General features: G+C 39.6%; 2 protein-coding genes across 5 annotated transcripts in view; one reads left to right on the top strand and one right to left on the bottom strand.

Annotated features, from left to right (window-relative positions):
- Lrt (Leucine-rich tendon-specific protein) overlaps nucleotides 1-9497 on the top strand; it is an 81324-nt gene extending 71827 nt beyond the window's left edge. For 2 of the 3 annotated variants that reach the window (XM_073992794.1, XM_073992797.1), the window contains exons 2-7: nucleotides 1061-1575; nucleotides 1638-2119; nucleotides 2280-3000; nucleotides 3068-3214; nucleotides 3286-3371; nucleotides 8289-9497. In XM_073992794.1, the coding sequence (XP_073848895.1) occupies nucleotides 1132-1575; nucleotides 1638-2119; nucleotides 2280-3000; nucleotides 3068-3214; nucleotides 3286-3371; nucleotides 8289-8895 (2487 nt within the window). In that variant the 5' untranslated portion in view covers nucleotides 1061-1131 and the 3' untranslated portion in view covers nucleotides 8896-9497. Of the gene's footprint in view, nucleotides 1-960; nucleotides 1006-1060; nucleotides 1576-1637; nucleotides 2120-2279; nucleotides 3001-3067; nucleotides 3215-3285; nucleotides 3372-8288 lie in introns of those variants that run through there. The other variant, XM_073992796.1, reaches the window with a different exon arrangement.
- Nucleotides 9498-16595: 7098 nt separating this feature from the next.
- LOC141406105 (uncharacterized) lies at nucleotides 16596-23524 on the bottom strand. 2 transcript variants are annotated; one of them, XM_073991185.1, is made up of 3 exons: nucleotides 22989-23524; nucleotides 17131-17352; nucleotides 16596-17019 (listed from the first exon to the last, which is right to left on the bottom strand). In XM_073991185.1, exons 1-3 carry the CDS (start codon nucleotides 23116-23118, stop codon nucleotides 16931-16933), a joined length of 441 nt encoding a protein of 146 aa, XP_073847286.1. In that variant the 5' UTR covers nucleotides 23119-23524; the 3' UTR covers nucleotides 16596-16930. The 2 variants fall into 2 exon arrangements, with proteins under 2 accessions (XP_073847286.1, XP_073847287.1); XM_073991186.1 differs by having other exon boundaries at nucleotides 16596-17016; nucleotides 22989-23517.
- Between the last annotated feature and the right edge of the window lie 230 nt (nucleotides 23525-23754).

The raw sequence follows: 23754 nt of genomic DNA, 5'->3' as shown, positions 1-23754 counted from the left end.
CCTTTCTTTCCGAAAGGGTCAATAGAAGCACCCTTTCTTTCCGAAAGGGTCAATAGAAGCACCCTTTCTTTCCGAAAGGGTCAATAAAAGCAGCCTTTCTTTCCGAAAGGGTCAATAGAAGCACCCTTTCTTTCCGAAAGGGTCAATAGAAGCACCCTTTCTTTCCGAAAGGGTCAATAGAAGCACCCTTTCTTTTAGAAATGGTCTATAGAAGCATTCTTTCTTTCAGAAAGGTGTCTATAAAAGCACCTTTTTTCAGAAAGGGTCTATAGAAACACCTTTTCTTTCAGAAAGGGTCTATAGAAGCACCCTTTCTTTCAGAAAGGTGTCTATAGCAACACACTTTCTTTTAGAAAGGTGTCTATAGAAGCACCCTTTCTTTTAGATAGGGTCGCTAGATGCACCCTTCCGTTCGGAAAAGTTCTATAGAAACACCCTTTCTATATCAAGTTCTGCTTAAAACTTTCCCACAACTGTACTTAATAGCTTCCAATTATTTGTAGGAAAATTTCTGCCATACATTTTGAAAAAAATGGGTTATGCTGGCGTGATGAGTAGCATTGGGTTTGGCAAATTGGGTCATTAGATACTATTGTAGGCCCCCGCCAATTCGTCTAATAGAATTAAATGTGTCAAAGTGTCAGCAAAGCTTGACCCAAAAAAGATTTACAACAGACATTAGAATGGCTGTCTTCAAAAAATATAAAAATAAATCACCTCACTTTTCCTTTCTATTGTGTGCCCCCCAAACCACCACACCACCACCTTCCTCTCTTTATTAAATTTTAAACTAAATTGAAGTAAATTTTCCATTGCATGACAGTTTGTTGTCATATTGTTTAGATGGAATGGGGCAGCACAATCTGCCCCATAGGCAAATGTAACTGACCACAGACAATGTGCAATGGTGCATTTATTTGCATTGCCAATAATAACGACAACAACAACAATAATACACTTCTCAAGACGACAACGACGATGACAGCAACCATTCAATGCCTCAAGGTTGATTTCCTCTTTAAGTAATTGTTTTGTTTTTGTTTATTTCTTTTCTTTAAAGATACCGCAGCACACTTCCCTTCTTAGCACGTAAATCATCGAAGTTTCAGAGAGTAAAACAAACACAGCAAAATGTGTCAATTTGCTTTGTCTTTCTTGGTGTTGATGGTCAGCAGCCTCTTACCGGCCATTGTCCTGGGCCAGACAATCGATACATCATCAATGTTACAACAGACTGACACTAATGTAACATCTTATTACCCTGACACAAGTCCAACTCCATCGGCAAAAGTCTTGAGCTCAAACGGGTTTTCTACAGGATTTGAAACACCTTCCTCCACCGGTGTTTATTCAGTCACATCTCCCTCACCATTACCGCTGAACCGGAAAAGTGCCAAGTTTTTTAAGAAACCTTCAGCCACAAAGAAAAGGAAAGCAGTTGATGTTTCCTCCATACCAATTGGCGATGATACCACCGAATGGCGTTGTCCCAATGTAACAGTTTCCAGGAGCCTTGAGTGTGGCTGTGATTTGCCTCATACATTGAGATGTAATGGCGATTTGCATGGTTTAACGGTAAGTTATTGCGTTTCCAAATGAAAAAGGAACTCTTGCTAAAATTACGTTTTATTTTGCAGGTTTTATCGGATAATCTCCGCACCTCTCCCTACTCAGTGGCCCTGTTGGATGTTTCTTTGCGTAATGTAACATTTTTAAGTGATGCCCGCATATTTGATAATGTTTCACTGCGCTGCCTCATCATATCATCGGGTGAAATAAAAAGAGTCCATAAATCTGCTTTCCTGGGCATTAAGGGTCCTTTATTGGCCCTTGGTTTGCCTGGAAATGCCTTGCTGGCGGTTCCCTGGAGTTCTTTGGGAACACTAGTGGATTTGGAACGTTTGGATTTGTCGAATAATAAAATTAAAGCTTTGGGAACATCAGATTTGGCTGCCTTGGTGAATTTGGAATATTTGGATATGAGCAATAATCAGTTGTCCAGTATCTCCCAACGGACATTTGCCAATTTAAGGCGGCTGGAAGTTCTAAAGTTGGGAGGAAATCGTCTGGGCGACTATGCATCCAGTTTAAAGGCCCTAATGCAGTGTCACAATTTGAGGTAGGTAGTTGAGAGTCACTTTGACTAATGTTTGAAAATGCTGTCATTGTCCCACACTCAGTTTTGCCTGGTAGATCCGGGTAGAATTCCATCTACAACAATTTACAAAGAAGTTTAGTTATGCAATTACAAATTCTAATTTATTTCCTTATCCTTACAGAGACCTGGATTTAAGTGCCAACAATCTAAGTGGAAACCTCTCAGCCAGTTCAATACCAGTTTTAAAAAATCTCGCCAGCCTTAATCTGAATCGTAATCTCATCAAAAGTATACAAAATAAGGCCCTTATGAATTTCTCACGTCTAACCACTCTCTCTTTGCGTCACAATCAAATTGATGTACTCCAAGATCATGCCTTTTATGGTTTGGGCTCACTGGAAACATTGGATTTAAGTTATAATGGTATTGTGGCCATATCCAGTGCTTCACTGCAACACCTCACACGACTCAAGACATTGGATTTGACACATAACTTTCTAAGGGCCCTTACTTCGGATTTGATAAAACCTTTACCATCTTTGGTGGAGCTCAGACTTTCAGGCAATGACATATCCATTGTGGCCAAACATGCCTTGGATGGCGCCAGGGAATTGAAAACCTTGGTTATGGAAGAAAATCCCCTCTCCTGTGATTGTACCATACGTGAATTTGCCGAATGGTTACAGGCGGCAAAATTAGTTTCTCAAGATCTGCTAAAAATAACCTGTGTTACACCACCCAAACTGGAGGGTGCCCCCTTGATACAAGTACCCATGGAAATGCTCAGTTGTGGTGATATGGAAAATTTGGAAGAAGATAATGCCAATATCATAGAACAGCTGGAGGCAATGGCCAAACAGAATCACTCTACAAATCATCACATAAAGGACTTATCTGAGGAGGTATGAAATATAACACAACAACACTTTTAGGGTAATCTTTACTAATGTACGGTAATTTTAATTTCAGATTATTCTCCACGAGCTACATTTCTCAGCTGATTATGGTCTCATCTTAACATGGATCATAAATCTTAGCAAAAACGATTATATGTGCGATGCCATATTTGTCTATAAGGAAGAGAATATCAATGAAATTCTGATTGATAATTCACCGGTAAGTGCGGAACATTTTTTCTTTAAATGGAGTGTGATTTTTATTTAACAATGCTTTTCTATATTTCCTAGATCCACTGTGAAAGCAAAGTTATTAATGGCCAAAATATGGTCAGTGTTATTGTGCCGGATAGTTCCTCATTGGATGTGGGTGAGAGGTAAGTAGCGTATCAGGATAATTTTAAACATTTAAGAGACTTCCGAAAGGCATCTATGGATATAGGACTGCTTCAAGTGATCTGCTACGGATGGAAGATATATAGGGGTCTTCTATCGATAGAAGACATGAAAAAAGGTCTTCCAAAGAGAGATGGCATCCTAAAAGGATCTTCTGTGGATAGGAGTTCCCTTCAAGGGGTCTTCTATGGACTGAAGACCTTCTAAGGGGATCTTCTATGGACAAAAAACCTCCTAAGGGGATGTTCTATGTATGGAAGACCTCCCAAAGGGGCCTGCTATGTACATAAGAAATCCTCAAGGTGTTTTGGACAGAAGACCTTCCAAAGGGGTCTTTTATGGATGGAAGATCCCCTAAAGAGGTCTTCTATGGATAGAAGACCTCTCAAAGGGGTATTCTATGGATAGAAGACCTGCTAAAGGGGTCTCCTTTGGATAGGAGACCTCCTAAAGGGGCCTTTTATAGATTGAAGGCATCATAAAAGGTATTCTATACATTAAAGGCCTCCTAAAGGAGTCTTCTATACAAAGAACACTTCCTAAAGAATTTTTATATGGATGGAAGAAAACTTAAGGTGCGTTTTATGGACAGAAAACCTTTCAAAAGGGTCTCCCAAAGGGATCTCCTACGGATCGAAAACATCCCAAAGGGGTCTTCTATGGATCGAAGACCTCCCAAAGGGGTCTTCTATAGAGAGAAGACCTCTCAAAGGGGTCTTCTATGGATAGAAGACCTCAAAAAGGGGTCTTCTATGGATAGAAGACCTCCTAAAGGGGTCTCCTGTGGATAGAAGACCTCCCAAAGGGGTCTTCTATGGATAGCAGACCTCCCAAGAAGACCCCTTCTATGGATAGAAGACTTCTCAAAGGGGTCTTCTATTAATATAAGACATCCTTAAGGTGTATTTTATGGACAGAAAACCTTTCAAAGGGGTCTTCTATGGATGGAAGGCCTCCTAAAGAGGATAGAAGACCTCCCAAAGGGGTCTTCTATGGATAGAAGACCTTCCAAAGGGGTCTTTTATGGATGGAAGGCCTTCTAAAGAGGTCTTCTGTGGATAAAAGACTTCCCAAAGGGGTCTTCTATGGATAGAAGACCTCCCAAGGGGGTCTTCTATGGACAGAAGACCTCCCAAGGTGGTACTTAATGGACAGAAGACCTCCCTAGGGGGTCTTCTATGGATAGTAGACCTCCCAAAGGGGTCTTCTATGGATTGAAGATCTCCTAAAGGGGTCTTCTGTGGATAGAGGACCTCCTAAAGGGCCTTCAATGGATAGAAGACCTCTTAAAGGGGTCTTCTATGGATGAAAGACCTCCTAAAGGGGTCTCCTGTGGATATAGGACCTCCTAAAGGGCCTTCTATGGATAGAAGACCTCCTAAAGGGGTCTCCTGGGGATAGAAGACCTCCCAAAGGGGTCTTCTATCCATAAAAGACTTCTCAAAGAGGTCTTCTATTAATATAAGACATCCTTAAGGTGTATTTTATGGACAGAAAACCTTTCAAAGGGGTCTTCTATGGACGGTAGACCTTCTAAGGGGGTCTTCTATGGAGAAAAACACCCTAAGGGGATGTTCTGTGTATGGAAGAACTCCCAAAGGGGCCTTCTATGTATATAAGAAATCCTGAAGGTGTATTTTTTGGACAGAAGACCTTCCAAAGGGGTCTTCTATGGATGGAAGACCTCCTAAAGACGTCTTCTGTGGATAGAAGACCTCCCAAAGGGGTCTTATATGGATAGAAGACCTCCCAAAGGCGTCTTCTGTGGATAGAAGACCTCCCAAAGGGATCTTCTATGAATATAAGACCTGCTAAAGGGGTCTCCTTTGGATAGGAGACCTCCTAAAGGGGCCTTTTATAGATTGAAGACATCATAAAAAGGTATTCTATACGTTAAAGGCCTCCTAAAGGAGTCTTCTATACAAAGAACAATTCCTAAAGAATTTTTATATGGATGGAAGAAAACTTAAGGGGGTTTTATCTGGATAGAAGACCTCCGTAAGGGGTCTTCTATAGATATAAGATATCCTAAAGGTGCATTTTATGGACAGAAGACCTCCCAAGGGGATATTTTATGGATAGAAGACCTCCCTATGTGGTCTTCTATGGATAGAAGACCTCCTAAAGGGTTCTTCTATGGATAGAAGATCTCCTAAAGGGGTCTCCTGTGGATATAGGACCTCCTAAAGGGCCTTCTATGGATAGAAGACCTCCTAAAGGGGTCTCCTGGGGATATAAGACTTCTCAAAGGGGTCTTCTATGGATAGAAGACTTCTCAAAGGGGACTTCTATGCATAGAAGACTTCTCAAAGGGGTCTTCTATGGATAGAAGACTTCTCAAAGGGGTCTTCTGAGACATCCTTAAGGTGTATTTTATGGACAGAAAACCTTTCAATGGGGTCTTCTATGGATGGAAGGCCTCCTAAAGAGCTCTTCTGTGGATAAAAGACCTCCCAAAGGGGTCTTCTATGGATAGAAGACCTCCCAAGGGGGTCTTCTATGGACAGAAGACCTCCCAAGGGGGTATTTTATGGATAGAAGACCTCCCAGGGTGGTCTTCTATGGATAGAAGAACTCCCAAAGGCGTCTTCTATCGATAGAAGACCTCCCAAGGTGGTCTTCTATGGATAGAAGGCCTCCCAAAGGGCTCTTCTGTCGATAGAAGACATCCCAAAGGGGTCTTCTATGGATTGAAGATCTCCTAAAGGGGTCTCCTGTGGATAGAGGACCTCCTAAAGGGCCTTCTATGGATAGAAGACCTCCTAAAGGGGTCTCCTGTGGATAGAAGACCTCCCAAAGGGGTCTTCTATGGATAGAAGACCTCCCAAGGTGGTCTTCTATGGATAGAAGGCCTCCCAAAGGGCTCTTCTGTCGATAGAAGACATCCCAAAGGGGTCTTCTATGGATTGGAGATCTCCCAAAGGCGTCTTCTGTGGATAGAAGACCTCCCAAAGGGGTCTTATATGGATAGAAGACCTCCCAAAGGCGTCTTCTGTGGATAGAAGACCTGCTAAAGGGGTCTCCTTTGGATAGGAGACCTCCTAAAGGGGCCTTTTATAGATTGAAGACATCATAAAAAGGTATTCTATACGTTAAAGGCCTCCTAAAGGAGTCTTCTATACAAAGAACATTTCCTAAAGAATTTTTATATGGATGGAAGAAAACTTAAGGGGGTTTTATCTGGATAGAAGACCTCCGTAAGGGGTCTTCTATAGATATAAGATATCCTAAAGGTGCATTTTATGGACAGAAGACCTCCCAAGGGGATATTTTATGGATAGAAGACCTCCCTATGTGGTCTTCTATGGATAGAAGACCTCCTAAAGGGTTCTTCTATGGATAGAAGATCTCCTAAAGGGGTCTCCTGTGGATATAGGACCTCCTAAAGGGCCTTCTATGGATAGAAGACCTCCTAAAGGGGTCTCCTGGGGATATAAGACTTCTCAAAGGGGTCTTCTATGGATAGAAGACTTCTCAAAGGGGACTTCTATGCATAGAAGACTTCTCAAAGGGGTCTTCTATGGATAGAAGACTTCTCAAAGGGGTCTTCTGAGACATCCTTAAGGTGTATTTTATGGACAGAAAACCTTTCAATGGGGTCTTCTATGGATGGAAGGCCTCCTAAAGAGCTCTTCTGTGGATAAAAGACCTCCCAAAGGGGTCTTCTATGGATTGAAGATCTCCTAAAGGGGTCTCCTGTGGATAGAGGACCTCCTAAAGGGCCTTCTATGGATAGAAGACCTCCTAAAGGGGTCTCCTGTGGATAGAAGACCTCCCAAAGGGGTCTTCTATGGATAGAAGACCTCCCAAGGTGGTCTTCTATGGATAGAAGGCCTCCCAAAGGGCTCTTCTGTCGATAGAAGACATCCCAAAGGGGTCTTCTATGGATTGAAGATCTCCTAAAGGGGTCTCCTGTGGATAGAGGACCTCCTAAAGGGCCTTCAATGGATAGAAGACCTCCCAAACGGGTCTTCTATGGATAGAAGATCTCCTAAAGGGGTCTCCTGTGGATAGAGGACCTCCTAAAGGGCCTTCTATGGATAGAAGACCTCCCAAAGGGGTCTCCTGTGGATAGAAGACCTCCCAAAGGGGTTTTCTATGGATAGAAGACCTCCCAAAGGGTCTTCTATGGATAGAAGACTTCTCAAACGGGTCTTCTATTAATATAAGACATCCTTAAGGTGTATTTTATGGACAGAAAACCTTTCAAAGGGGTCTTCTATGGATGGAAGGCCTCTTAAAGAGGTCTTCTGTGGATAGAATACCTCCCAAAGGGGTCTTTTATGGATAGAAGACCTCCCAAAGCGGTCTTCTATGGCTAGAAGACCTCTCAAAGGGATCTTCTACTTATAGAAGACCTTTCTAAAGGGGTCTCCTGTGGATAGAAGACCTCCTAAAGGGTTCTTCTTTGGATAGAAAATTTCCTAAAAGGTTCTTCTATGGATAGAAGACCTCCGTAAGGGGCCTTCTATAGATTGAAGACATCCCAAAGGTGTATTTATGGACAAACGACCATCCAAAGGGGTCTTCTGTGGATGAAAGTCCTCCTATAGAGGTTTTTTATGAATAGAAGACCTCCTAAGGGGGTCTTCAAACGATAGAAGACCTTCCTGGATAGTATGGATAGTAGACCTTTCAAAGGTGTATTCTATGGATAGAACACCCCCTAAAGGGTTCTTGTATATATTGAAGACCTCCTAAAGTTGTATTCTGTATATAGAACACCTCCTAAATGTGCCTTCTATATAACATATCCTAAGGGGGTCCCTTCTAATGATAAAAGAAGATGTCTTCTGTAGGTTGATGACATTCTAAAAAGGTCCTCTGTAGGTTAAACATTTTTTGTACAACTTTATTCAATTTTTTAATTTTGTTGTTGTTGTTTTTTTCTTTCACAGTTATCGCTTCTGTTTGGTAATGGTCCAGGAACATAACGAACAATCTGATTTGACCGTTGGCTGTTCAAATATTACACAACTACAAGAGAGCACCAGTGGTATGCTGCCATCAAATCGACAATTCATACCCAGGCGACCCTATGCTGATCTCTCCAAATTCGATAGATCTGCATCCACAGATGTGGTGGCGGAACAGAATACCAACAATGGTTTGAATGTAGATTATAGCATTAATTCGCGTAAATTTAACACCATGTCCACAAGTCAGCAACGTACCGTCGATGGTGGATTCGATGATGGTCCCCATGCCACGCATGCCGAAAATCCCTATGAATTTCTAAATTCCTTAAATAAAAGTTTTTTGCCTGGCTTGGGATTGGGGATTTTGGTTACTTCGATTATGGTCTTGATATGGGCTGCATCACGGCTGCGACAAAATGTCAATCACAATAATAATAACAACAATCATATTATGCATGGTGATAGACGTTCCAGTTCACCAACAGCCACAACATGTTATGCGGCATCGGAACATTTGGCACGGCTGGCAGATACGGAAAATGGTGGAACACGTTATTTAAAGCTGCAAGCCACCACTAGTCTATAAAGTGAAATATGGATGGGGGGGATATTTGACCAATATTAGACCATTAGTGTGGTTCAAAGGACTCTTATGTATGGAGGGACCTTTGCTTATTTGTGATAGTACTTTATTTCTTTGAAGTACCCTTTACCAATTAATACTAAAAATAACTTAACTTAAATTATATTTAGATTTAAAATTAACAAAAGTATTTTTTTTAGAAAAAAAAACTCAAATTATTTAACAAAGAACTTAACCTTAGGTCTTAAGCCAAATAATTGTTGTTTTTTTTTTTTTTTTTAATTTTAAATTAATAGTTAAAAAACATACTGAGTAATTTTAGATATCCTATTTAAATAAGTTTGTTTTATTATTTGTATTCGAAATTACCTTAAATCGGTTCTGTGCCATATGCTAAGAATATTTTGTAATTTATTTTTATACCTATGATTACTATTTTTCCTTTTTTTACTTCTTAAACATAACACAATTTTTGTTTTTACACTGATACACTAATCTATTTAAAACTCGGATAATTCATTAACACACTTACACAAACTCACACGCATACATACACTTATCCACTAAAATAGCTATGATAATAAATATCACAATTGATGACAAAATGAAATGTGGATTTTATATCTTGTAGTGCCAAATAGAATCAGCTATACTTTGGGGTCTTCGGAAAGAAAGGGCTCTAAGGTGAACAATCAAAGGATAATGTAAACTTATAGGTCTGCAGAAAACTTTTATCTTCCAAATCCCAAATTGTTTATTGTCAGTAAAAATACGTATTCAGTCGTCTGCGAGTAGGATAACACTTTATATAAAAAATCTAACTCAAATTAGTTTTGAAAGTAATGCTTACTTACTTAGATGTCTTTTATACTAAACAGAACGTCTTGTTCCATAAGCCGAACTAAGAATAGATTTTCAAACGCACCGATCTTTTACCTTACTTCTCCAATTTTGGACGCCATGTTTTGTGATATCTTCTTCAACTTGGTCTTTCCATCGGAGTTTTGGCCTTCCCTTGGGGCGTATACCGTCGAGTTGCTCGTATTCAAATGCCTTTTTGGCGGGGGGATCTTTATCCATCCTGCTGACATAGCCAAGCCAACACAATCGTTGTAGTTCGATACGTTTTTCTATATCGATGTCGGTCGGCTGGTATAGCTCGTGGTTCATACGACGTCGGTATTCACCTTCAACGCATATTGGTCCATAAATCTTTCGAAGAATTTTTCTCTCAAACACACCAAGTTCTGCCTCATCTGCTTTCGCAAGTACCCATGCTTCAGATCCATACATAAGAACGGGTGGTATCAGTGTCCGGTAAAGTGTAAGTTTTGTTTGACGTAAGGCGGTTTTGCTTTTAAACTGTTTATTTAGACCAAAGTAGCATCTGTTGGCCAATATTATTCTTCTCTTTATTTCAAGGCTTATATTGTTGGTTTTATTTATGGCGGTGCCAAGGTAGATAAAGTCATTTACTATCTCAATTTTATAATTATCAACATCCACAGTTGGTCCGAGTCTACTGGACGACTTGCGTGTTGATAGCATAAACTTCGTCTTATCGCATAGTCGAATTAGTTTTGCAGGGATGCCAAACTCAGACATGGCTTGAAACACCTTTGCTCTAATTGGGATGTCGAACGCGGCCTTATAGTCGACGAATAGGTGGTATGTGTCCATCTGTCTTTCGTGGGTCTTCTCCAATATTTGGCGCAGTGTGAAGATTTGGTCAATTGTCGACTTACCAAGTCTAAAACCGCATTGGTATGACCCGATTATTTCATTGACCATGGGTTTTAACCGTTCACACAGTATGCTCGACAACACTTTATATGCGGTGGGAAGGAGACTTATACCTCGGTAATTTGCACAAACCGTTTTGTCTCCTTTCTTATGTATGGGACATAGTAGGCTGAGGTTCCAATCGTTGGGTATGCTTTCTTCCTGCCAAATTTCGCAAATTAGGTGATGCATACTCCTTACCAGCATTTCGCCACAGGTCTTGAACAATTCGGCGGGAAGTCCATCAGCTCCTGCTGCCTTATTGTTTTTCAGCCGATTAATGGCTGTCGTAACCTCGCTTTGGCTAGGTGGTATACATTCAACATTGTCATTTACCATTGGTTCCGGGGTATCTTCATCGCCATCCATATTCGATCCAAAAGCTTCATAAAGTGCTCCTTCCAGATCCTCAGTACGCTATCTGTATCAGAATCTGGTCCCTTGGTCATCTTTGCAGGAGAATGTGCCTGCACCATATCCTTCAGTCTGGTGTTTTACACTCTGGTAAAATTTTCGGACTTCATTCTGACTCCTGAACATCTCGAGTTTCTCACGCTCACGTTTTTCTTGCTCCTTCTTTTTTCTCGTGAAAATACGCTTCTCCTCTCTCCTCTTCCCCCGATAAGTTTCTTTCGTTCTTCGTGTTGCTACTGAATGCAGTGTTGCTCTACATGCCGCGTTCTTTTCTTCTGTAGCTTTACGACACTCCTGATCGTACCATACATTTTTGGTGGAGGTTTTTGGTACCCAAGTATGGTTTTTGCGGAAGTCTGAAGGGAGTGGGACAAGGAGTGCTGTTTTCCAGCATGCGAGTCAGTTGAGCGGAGTAGGCTTGTGCTGTCTGTTGTGTTTGCAGCTTCTCGACATCCAGCTTCCGTCCTGTGTTAAATCGCACTTTTGCCGCAACATTAAGACGAGTGCGTACCTTGGCTGCTACAAGGAAATGGTCCGAATCGATCAGACATCTAACACACTGGACGAGTGTCTTCCATCTATCACAACATGATCAATATGATTTTTTGTTTTCCCATCCGGGGATATGCACGTAGCCTTGTGTATGTCGAGGTGTGGGAATCTGGTGCTGCTCACTACCATGTTCTTTGCCGCTGCAAAATCAATCAGCCTCATTCCGTTGTCGGATGTTACCCCATGAAGGCTGAATTTGCCGACCGTGGGACCGAATATATTTACCCTTCCAATTTTAGCATTAAAATCTCCTAGAACAATCTTAATGTCATGGCCAGGGCAGCGGACATATTCTCTCTCTAGGCGCTCTTTAACGGTCGTTAAAGGCAGCTCCCCAGGTGACACCACGGGGAGGTCAGTGTCCACTTGAGCCCAAGATAAGTCCTGGGCTTTGCCATGTTAAAGCCGGTCAAGACCGTTCCTTGGTATCATTCATCCCCTACGTGAAAGTAATGCACTTGCCTTAATTTACTATATTTCTAATTAAAACAAGTAAAAAAGTATCAGTCGGCTTTGCTGACAGAGATATACCCTCAGCCTATATATATTGAAAAAAAATTTTCCCAAAAAACGGAGTTTTTAAAAATTTTGGGAATTTGAACCGACAAAAATATTCATTAGGATTAGAGATCAAAAGTTTTGCGGAGGAGATACTAAAAGGGATGGATCTACATTGACCATTATGGAAGTGGATCTTCAGCCACTACATATGGTGCCATAGGGGGTTTTTACACCCTTCGGGATGTTTGCTCAAGAAATATGGACTTGCCCCTGAAAAAACGTTTACCATCGTAATTGAGGCAGCGAATGCAAGTTGCTTCAACAAAAATTAAAGTGATTCGAGACATGGCCCTAAACTGAACTTTTCCGAAGGAGTAGGAGTGGACCTAATGAGACCATATTGGAACCTCATATTACTCTGGTAGAAAGTTTACGCTATACAAAGTATGGACCAATTCGGCCAATCCCTTCAAGAGTTACCGTACGAACAAATTTTCGAACATTTTTGAACTTTTATGGGGGAGGTACCTGAAGGAGTGGACCGCTATGGCTTATCTTCAAACTTAAACTATGTTTGGACAAAATATTACTAAGGCCAAATTTTGGACCAAATCGCCAGATCCGTTCGAGAGTTATTTTGCGCTCCAACCACCTCACACGGTGTCATAGGGGTTTTTTTGCAACTTTCATGCTAATTTCTCAGGAAGTGTGGACTTGCCCCCGATGGAACTTGTACTGTCGTATGGAGGGCAGTGAGTACAAGTTGCTAAAACAAAAATCAAAGCGATTCGAGAGATGGCCCTAAACTGAACTTTTCCGAAATTTTGTGTGGGAGGTACCCGAAGGGGTGGACCTATTGAGACCATATTTGAACTTCATATTACTCTGGTAGAAAGTTTACGCTGTACAAAGTATGGACCAAATCCGTCACTCCCTTCAAGAATTATCGGGCGCACAAACTTTCTGAACATTTTCGAACTTTTGTGGGGGAGGTACCGGAAAGAGTGGACCGATATAGCCCATCTTCGAACTTAAACTAAGTTTGGGAAAAATATTACGAAAGCCAAAATTTGAACCGAATGGGTTCATCCGTTCGAGAGTTATCGTGCGCTCCAGCCAGCAGGACAGACAGACAGACGGACGGACATGGCTAGATAGACTCCAAATTGTCTGAAACACATTTCGTCCAAACATACTTGGGGTCTAAAACCATTATTTCGGTGAGGCACATTTTCATCGTATCAAAGTGTATATACCCTCCTTAGCCTAAAGGCTGAGGGTATAAAAAATAGTAAAAATTAGTAGATTCTTGCAGTTCTGGATCAGACTATATATTTCTAATTACTTACAGAACATTTGTTCCATAGACCGAACTAAGAAAAGATCTCCATTCCTCTCTGTTTTTCGCTTGACTTTTTGGAATACCGTCGCCTTTTCATTTCTTCATCCACTTGTATGCTCCATCGAAGCTTAGGCCTGCCGATTCTGCGTGCACCGCCATGTGGCATCTATTCATACGCCTTTTTAGCGGGTTCATCATCATTCATTCTTATGATATGGCCTAGCCAAAGCAATTGTTGCATCTCGATACGTTTAACTATATTCATGTCTTTGTATAGCTGATATAGCTCGTGGTTCATACGACGTCGATATTCACCTTAAACGCAAATCGGCCCGTAGATCTTTCGAAGAATTTTCTTCTCAAACACATCAATCACTGCCTTATCTGCTTGCGCAAGTACCCAGGCTTCGGAACCATACATCAGCACGGGTAGTATCTGTGTTTTTGAAAGCATTATTTTGGTTTGACGAGTTACGAGTTGTGGCTTTGTTTTTAAATTGCTTACTTAAACCATAGTAGCATCTGTTGGCCAATACAATTCTTCTTCTTATTTCACAACTAATGTTGTTTGTTGTGTTTATGGCAGTGCCGAGGTAGACGAAGTCTTTAACTACCTCAAAATTGTAGGTACCAACTTCCACAGTGGACGCTTTGCGCGTCGACACCATCAATTTGGTCTTTTCGCCGTTTACCGCCAGACCCACTTTCACAGATTCTGCTTCGACCTTCCTAAAGGTATCAGTTACTTCCTTTACTGATCGTCCCATGATGTCTATGTCATCAGCATAGGCAAGTAACATGTGGCTATTGGTGTAAATTGTGCCATTTCTTTTGACATTTCCATCTCGTATTACCTTTTCCAGCAAAATGTTGAATAAGTCACACGAAAGGCTGTCTCCTTGTCTGAAACCTCTTTTGGTACAAAATTCTTCGGAGAGGTTCTTTCCAATTTTAACTGAGGACCTAGTATCAGTTAAAGTCATCTTACAAAGCCGGATGAGATTTGCGGGGATACCAAATTTAGACATTGCATGGAATACCTTTAATGGGAGGGGACTGTCGAATGCTGCTTTATAATCGACAAAAAGGTGATATATGTCGATCTGCATCTTTTGGGTCTTCTCTAGGATTTGCCGCAGGGTAGATATCTGGTCAATGGTAAACTTGCCAGGTCTAAAGCCACATTGGTATGGTCCAATTATTTCGTTGACCATTGGCTTTAGTCGTTCGCACAATATCCCTGACACTATCTTATAGCCAATAGGGAGAAGACTTATGTCCCTATAGTTAAAGCATACAGTCTTATCTCCTTTCTTGTGGACGGGACACAGGATGCTCAGGTTCCAATCGCCGGGTGCGCGTTCTTCCTGCCAGATGGTGCTAACTAGCTGATGCATACACCTTATCAGCGCGTCGCCTACGGTTTTAAACAGCTCGGCTGGTAAGCCATCGGCTCCTGCTGCTTTGTTATTCTTCAGCCGGTTGATTGCTGTTTTTACCTCATCTTGGCCGGGCGGTATACATTATATACCATCTTCTGGTATTGGATCTGTGGTATCATCGTCTTCGCTACTATTGGATACCAGCAGATTGGAGAAATGTTCCTTCCATATCCTGAGCACGCTATCTGTATCTGTTACCAGATTACCTTGCTGGTCTCTACAGGAGGATGTGGCTGTACCAAAGCCATCTGTTTGATGTTTCACACTTTGGTAGAATTTTCGGACTTCATTCTGGCTCCTGTACATCTCGATTTTTTCACACTCCCGCTTTTCCATTTCTCTCTTTTTCTTGCAGAAAAGATGTTTCTCTTCTCTCCTTTTCTCCCGATATCTCTCTCGTGCGCTGCGCGTTGCTACTGATTGTAAAGTAGCTCTATATGCCGCATTTTTCTCTTCGGTAGCAGCACGACACTTCTGGTCATACCATGAATTCCTTTGTGGAGGTCTCTGGAATCCAAGTATGGATTTTGCGGCTGTTTGCATGGAGTGGGCAATGCTTTGCCATTGTCCTGATATGTTATCGGGACGAGGAGTGCTCGCGTTAAGCAATTGTGCTAGTTGAGTGGAATATGCTGTGGCTATCTGCTGTGTTTGCAGCCTGTCGATGTCCAACTTTCGCGTTGTGTCTGTTCGTGCTTTATTTGCAACGTTTAGAGGGGTACGTACCTTTGCTGCAACAAGGTAGTGGTCCGAATCAATGTTTGCGCCTCGGAACGATCGTAGATGAATGAATGTCTTCCATCTATCACAACATGATCAATTTGATTACGTGTTCTTTGATCTGGAGACAGACAGGTGCCCTTATGAATATCGAGATGATTAAATCTGGTACTGCTAACTACCATGTTTCTTGCAGCTGCAAAGTCTATCAGCCTCAAACCATTGTCAGATGTTTCACTGTGGAGACTGAATTTCCCGACTGTTGGGCCAAAGATATTCTCCTTTAAAATTTTGGCATTAAAATAAAATAAAATAAAAATTATTCGAATTGCAGCAGTCTTTCATTCACTGGGGTGAAGTTGGATACCAGATGTTTTAGTCTCCGACTAACTACGAATCCGCAACCAAACTCATGCTTTACGTCATGGCAGCTATAATACATTGCGTCACCTTTAGGTGTTGTTGTGACGCCTTTCCCGTTCCATCGTATTTCCTCTATGGCAGTAATATCGGCCTTGTACTTTTCAAGTACGTCTGCCAATGCGAAGACTGCACCTTCTCTATAAAGAGTGCGAACATTCCAGGTGCAGATTCGCAGATCATGGTCCTTAAAACGTTTGCGGGGTTCGTCAACTTTTGAGGGGTTTGTTTTTCTTTTCTTTCGTTTTTACATAGAAGGCTGTTTTTTCTAGGGAGGGTTACTAACCCGACGCCTAAACCCAAGTTTTTAACGTTCTTATGAGTGAGCGCGCGGCACATGTTAACTCACTACCTTTAACGGATGTTAAAGGCAGTTCCCCAGGTGACATCACGGGGAGGTCAGTGTCCACTTGAGATGAAAGAGGGACCAAGATAAATCTTGGGCTTTGCCATGTTAAAACCGGTCAGGACCGTTCCTTGGTATCTTCCATCCCCTACGTCACCCAATATTTTCTAATTAAAAACCAAAATTTGTTATTCCAAAAATATTTTTTACAAGTTTTTTTTATTAGTAAAAATACAAATCACTTATATTGAAATTTGTCTATGTACAAAAGTTTAATATTAAAAAAAATCAAATTCCACATAATTTCCGTACATACAAACATTTGTCCCCTTATTATTTTCGTTTCTCCACACGAAGTGATCAATATTATTTCTTCTTTTCTACGAATTTCTTTTCCTTTTTTTCATTTAAATTTCCCTCTCCAAGGCTATATTGAATCACAGTTTAAGGTTGTTGTTGTAATTGTTGTGTTTTGTTAAAATCAAAACAAACATTTGTTTTTGTCCAATTGCATTCTCATTAAATATTCGCTTCACTACTTTTGCTGTGGACTTTGGGATAAACATTCGGTTGACGCATGACCTCATCGTAAGAGGGTGGTGGTGCTGCTGAAAAAGGGAAGGAATATTTGTTAATAACTATAACTATTAATGAGAATAGTATTCACTCGCTTTATCGTTCTCCCTTTACACGCGGACTAAATATCCTTTGGCACTTACCATTAATAACATAGTCCTCATCATGGGTATAGGCAGGATTTATTATAGCATCTGTGGGATAGGTGGTCACAATATTTCGTTCATCTACCGCCGACAGGGGTATACGTTGTGAATGTCTCCTTAGGCTATTGCTACGCTGATGATATGATTCCATTATCTGTTCTTCTTGATCCAAATCATCTCTGTGCAGCTGTATGACATGGACTGAAGGGCTTCGTTGATCTGAGGATAATCAAAATAGAGTGTTTAAACAATAGACTTATTAGCATAAAAATTAGTTAGTATAAGCCTTTAAAAATTATCCGCAACAGGTACAACACTATTAATACATAGGAAAAATGTATAATAACAATACGTCCACAATCGGAGAATTTATCCAAATTAATAGATAACATTTTACATTTGATAAAATATCCAGGTTAGTAAATAGGTTATTCATATTTCGTAGGTGTCATGCTTAAGTGTTCCATACGCCATTTTTGACATTTTGAGATAAAGGTACCTTTGGTCGGTTTTTTTCTATCTCTTATAGTTTCTGAGATATTCGGATGCCAGTATGTTCCATATCCGCCTTGTGACCCAAAAAATCTTGTCGTTTTGTTCCATATCCATTAAGCCTGGCGTATGGAACAAAACAACTTTGAACTTTTTAGTTCCATATCCATGTCGATTGGCGTATGGAACAAAAAGAGACAAAAACGAATTGTTCCGCACCAAAAATGATGGCGTTTGGAACAAAAAATTGGCCATTTTTGCCAAGTTATGGAAAAATGTGGTGTATGGAACAAATTGGTTTAAAGGACTTGGTTTAAAAACTGAAGAATAATAGTTTCTAAATCCAAATATTTTTGAATATTGTGATATGAAAACGAAAAGTTATCAATCGTTTAAACAAAAAATTCCTAGTTTAAAGACAAAATTTTGATGTAAGTCCACAAAAATATACGCAAAACGTCCATACGACTTGAAGCTAGTGTGGACACCGACTACAAAAATGGTATTATAAGAAAATCGCGTTTAAATGTTTAATGTTACCTTAAAAATGCTAAACATCAATCTGTTTTGTCCGATCGAAATTTTTACCACAAAAAAATAGTGATAAGTGGAGGAAATCCCTTAAATAAATGTTAAGGAAACCTATAATAATGGTCCTAATTATATTTATATGAGAAAAATTAATGTTTCATTTAAAGTCCTGATTTTTAAACTCAACAGTAGCACTTCATATAAGGGAGGTGGAACACGATTGATAAAAAGTGTTTTGGTTGAAATGTGACAAAACTTGTTCCATGTGACACAAACTACCAAAAACATGAAAAAAAGATTCCATGGAACAATTCAGCAACTTTTTGCAATTATAAAAATTGGCCATAACTTCTAGACTATCACAGATATCTGATTAAAATAAACTACTGATATATTCTAAGAGTTTAGTTAAGTAGAATCGAGCTCTTAAAGTATTGGATTATTGCACCATTTTTATCCTGTATGACCTTAAACATTAACTTGAGTTTTCCTCGAATCAGGCAAATGGCGTATGGAACACTTAAGCATGACACCGACGATTTGTAGACAAGTTATCCACATTGATGATACCATATCAACGCTAGTGGATAACATATCCACGTTGGTGGATAACTTACCCCGTTTGCATAACTTATCCACGTTGGTGGATAAAATTATCCACGTTTTTGGATAAAATTATCCACGTTTGTAGATAAAATTATCCACGTTTGGAGATAAAATTATCCACGTTTGTAGATAAAATTATCCACATTTGTGGATAAAATTATCCACATTCGTGGATAAAATTATCCACGTTTGTGGATAAAATTACCCACGTTTGTAGATAAAATTATCCACATTCGTGGATAAAATTATCCACGTTTGTAAATAAAATTATCCACGTTTGTGGATAAAATTGTCCACGTTTGTGGTTAAAATTATCCATGATTGCGGATAAAATTATCCACGTTTGTGGATAAAATTATCCACGTTTGTAAATAAAATTATCCACGTTTGTAGATAAAATTATCCACGTTTGTAAATAAAATTATCCACGTTTGTGCATAAAATTATCCACGTTTTTGTATAAAATTATCCACGTTTTTGGATAAAATTATCCATGTTTGTAAATAAAATTATCCACGTTTGTGGATAAAATTATCCACGTTTTTGGATAAAATTATCCACGTTTTTGGATAAAATTATCCACGTTTTTGGGTAAAATTATCCACGTTTTTGGATAAAATTATCCACGTTTGTGGATAAAATTATCCACGTTTGTAAATAAAATTATCCACGTTTGTGCATAAAATTATCCACGTTTTTGTATAAAATTATCCACGTTTTTGGATAAAATTATCCATGTTTGTAAATAAAATTATCCACGTTTGTGGATAAAATTATCCACGTTTTTGGATAAAATTATCCACGTTTTTGGATAAAATTATCCACGTTTTTGGATAAAATTATCCATGTTTGTAAATAAAATTATCCACGTTTGTGGATAAAATTATCCACGTTTTTGGATAAAATTACCCACGTTTGTGGATTACATGATCCACGTTTGTGGGTGAAATTATCCACGTTTGTAGATAAATCTATCCGCGTTTGTGGATAAATCTATCCGCGATTGTGGATAAATCTATCCGCGATTGTAGATAAATTATCCACGTTTGTGGATAAAATTATCCACGTTTTTGGATAAAATTATCCACGTTTTTGTATAAAATTATCCACGTTTTTGGATAAAATTATCCACGTTTTTGGATAAAATTATCCACGTTTGTAAATAAAATTATCCACGTTTGTAGATAAAATTATCCACGTTTGTAAATAAAACAAGTAAAAAAGTACCAGTCGGCTTTGCCGACAGAGATATACCCTCAGCCTGTGCAAATTGAAACACTTTTTTCACAAAAAACTTATGTATTTAGGGGGTTTCAAAATTTTTGGTCTCGTATGAACCGACAAAAATGTTGATTAGGATTAAAGTTCAAAAATTTTGCTGAAAAGGTACTTAAAGGTATGGACAGACATAGACCATGGGGGTGCCATAGGGGGTTTTTACACCCTTCGGGCTGTTTTCTCAAGAAGTATGGACTTGCCCCTGAAACAACTTTTACCATCGTAATTGAGGCAGCGAATGTAAGTTGCTTCAACAAAAATCAAAGTGATTCAATAGCAGGTCTTAAAGTGAACTTATCCAAAATGTTGTGTGTGTGGTACGGGATGGAGTGGACAAATATAGTCCATATTCGAACCTGTAGTGGGATTCTGTAACTCATTTTTGCTGTTATCGATAATTGTCGGTAAAATTAAAATGCTGATAATTTCGATAATTAACGAAATTTTTCGGTAAGTTAACGATGAATAAAAAGTAGTCGCTAGCCTCTACCGACACAAACAGTGATGCCAACTTTTCTTTATGTTTTTAGTCATAATTTTGCGATTTAATTTTACCGATTTTTGTCGGTAACAGCAAAAATGTGTTACAGAATCCCACTACTGATCTATATCTGGTAGATATTATGAGAATGTGTAAAGTATGGACCAAATCGGTCACTCCCATCAAGAGTTATCGTGCCCAGATTTTTTCCGAATATTTTTGAACTTTTGTGGGGTAGGTACCTAAAGGAGTGGACCGATATGGCTTATCTACGAACTTGAACTAAGTTTGGAAACAATATTACGAAGGCCAAATTTTGGCCGGAACCGGCATTTCCGTTCGAGAATTATTTTGCGCTTCCACCCATAAACATGGTGTCATAGGGTTTGTTTTTCAACTTTCAGGCTATTTATTCAGGAAGTATGGACTTGCCCTTGAGGAAACTTGTACCTTCGTATAGGGGACAGTGAATACAAGATGGTACAACAAAAACCAAGGCGATTCGAGAGCAGGTCCTAAACTGAACTTTTCCGAAATTTTGTGTGGGAGGTACTCGAATGAGTTTACCGATTGAGTCCATATTGGAACCTCATCTAAGTCTGGTAGAAATTTCATAATGTGCAAAGTATGGACCAACTCGGATACTCCCTTCAAGAGTTATCGTACGCTCAAATTTTCCGAACATTTCGAACTTCTGTGGGGGAGGTACCGGAAGGAGTGGACCGCTGCAACCACTACACACGGTGTCATAGGGTTTTTTGTAACTTTCAGGCTATTTTCTCAGGAAGTATGGACTTGCCCCTAATGAAACTTACAGCGTCGTATAGAGGACAGCGAATACAACTTGCGTAAACAAAAATCATAGCGATTCGAGACCAGGTCCTAAACTGAACTTTTCCGAAATTTTGTGTGGGAGGTACCCGAAGGAGTGGACCGATTGAGTCCATATAGGAACCTAATCTAAGTTTGGTAGAAATTACACGATGTGCAAAGTATGGACCAAATCGGTTATTCCCTACAAGAGTTATTGTGTGCACAAGTTTTGCGAAAATTTTTGAACATTTGTGGGGGAGGTACCTGAAGGAGTGGACCTATATGGCCCATCTTCGAACTTAAATCGAATCTGGACAAAATATTTCGATACCCAAAATTTGAACCGAATCGATTGATCCGTTCGAGCGTTATTGTGCGCTCCAGCCAGCCAGACAGACCGACAGACAGACAGACAGACGGACGGACATTGCTAGATCTACTCAAAATTGTCTGAAACGGATATCGTACAAACATACTTGGGGTCTAAAACCATTATTTCGATGAGGCACATTTTTGGTCGTATCAAAGTGTAAATACCCTCTTTAGCCTAAAGGCTGAGGGTATAATTATCCACGTTTGTGCATAAAATTATCCACGTTTTTGGATAAAATTATCCATGTTTGTAAATAAAATTATCCACGTTTGTGGATAAAATTATCCACGTTTGTAAATAAAATTATCCACGGGTGCCACCGTGGTGCAATGGTATGCACGCCCGTCTTGCACGCAGAAGGTCGGGGGTTCGATTCCCCGGCCAGGCAAAATCAAACATTTTTCAACGGTGGCAAAATACCCCTCAGTAATGTTGGCGACATTTTATGAGTATTTCAGCTTTGAAAAACTTCTCCATAAGTGGTGTCTTAAGACACGCCGTTTGGACTCGGCGATAAACAGTAGGTCCCATATCATGGAGCTAAATATGAATCGGGGTGCACTCATTGATATGAGAGAAGTCTCCCTTGTCACGTATGGGATGTTGTGGAATAATGCTTTTTTTGTTTACGTTTGTAAATAAAATTATCCACGTTTGTGGATAAAATTATCTACGTTTGTGGTTCACATTGTGGATAAAATTATCACCCTTTTTAAATAATATTCACGTTTGTGGATAAACTTATCAACTTTTGTGGATAAATTTATCCACGTTTGTGGATAAAGTTATCCACACGTTTGTGGATAAAATTATCCAGGTTTGTGGATAAAATTATCCACGTTTTTGGATAAAATTATCCACGTTTGTGGATAAATCTATCCACGTTTGTGGATAAATCTATCCGCGATTGTAGATAAATTATTCACTTTTGTAGATAAAACTACGGTACATAACTTTTCCACATTGGTGGATAATTTATCCACGTTGGTGGATAATTTACTTATACTTATCCAGACATGATTTGGTAAATTACATCCATGAATTTATGCAATATGCAGCGTTTTAGATAATTATCCACGTCGTTTAATAAATAATTCACTTTATCAAATGCCCAATGGACACAAAGCCCCCATTTGAAATGGAAATTCGTTGGAAAAAATAACCCTAAACTAGGTTAAATGCCGCCATAATCGGCCACTCATCATGTCATTCGATTCAAAGGACATTAATTATTCATAAGCTTTGGCAGTAACAGTTACGGTAACCGAAAGGAAAACATACCAATGGCAGCGTCTGTATAGTTGTCGCTTAATCCAATGTGGGGCGTTATAGATTTTTTGCACTTTAAAAACAGGACAATCAATATCCAACCTAGTATCAGGACTAAATACACAAATCCCAGCATGCTCATGTAGACACGTTTGGTAGGGGGTGATGATGATTCTGTTGGCGGTGTTTGACTTCTTCTGGTTTGGGCCAACAAAGGCTACCAGGGAAGAAGTGAAAGCGATAATTTGTTTTTTTGTTTTGAATTGTAAAGGACGTCGTCCTTCATAGGCCTTACAGAGATATACTATTTATTTTATTATTTTGTTCAAATGCAACACAATTTAATAAATGTATTTTTTTTCGCTTATTCTTTTCCTTTTATTTAAATTATTAACAACGCGTTAGAGGAGGGAGCTCCGATTATTTTTTTATTCCTTTAACAAATATGAAAATCGATAAAATGACATTTTCCCAAATGTAACACACGCAGCGTTAGGTTAGCACGAGCTCAGGACATGTTGGCGTTAAAACTAATACTGCTAGCCCTTGCTGGCTAACACAAAACAATAGTCTTGACCAGTCACTCATTCAGCCAGCCAGCCAGCTAACTAACAAACAACCTAACCATTAGCCAAAGGATACAGTCATTATATTCGCCTAATAGCTGTGGTTAGAGTTGTTTGTGTTTCTGTTTTCTGGTCACTACAACAACTAGAAAAATACCCATACTCTTGACAACTTCAAGGGGTGATTTACCTTTGCTTAACACAACGCACAC

Source organism: Musca autumnalis, unplaced genomic scaffold, assembly GCF_047663935.1.
Source record: "Musca autumnalis isolate F117 unplaced genomic scaffold, ASM4766393v1 scaffold_5, whole genome shotgun sequence".
NCBI lineage: Eukaryota > Metazoa > Arthropoda > Insecta > Diptera > Muscidae > Musca > Musca autumnalis.
The sequence above is the reverse complement of the archived record's forward strand: the minus strand, read 5'-3'. Positions and strand labels throughout refer to the sequence as shown.

Coding starts and splice junctions, on each gene's coding strand:
- LOC141406105 (XM_073991185.1), bottom strand. CDS start 23,118: ATGAGCATGCTGGGATTTGTGTATTTAGTCCTGATACTAGGTTGGATA. Junction 17,353..22,988: donor CTATACAGACGCTGCCATTG/GTATGTTTTCCT, acceptor GATTATCCTCAG/ATCAACGAAGCCCTTCAGTC. Junction 17,020..17,130: donor TGAGGACTATGTTATTAATG/GTAAGTGCCAAA, acceptor TCCCTTTTTCAG/CAGCACCACCACCCTCTTAC.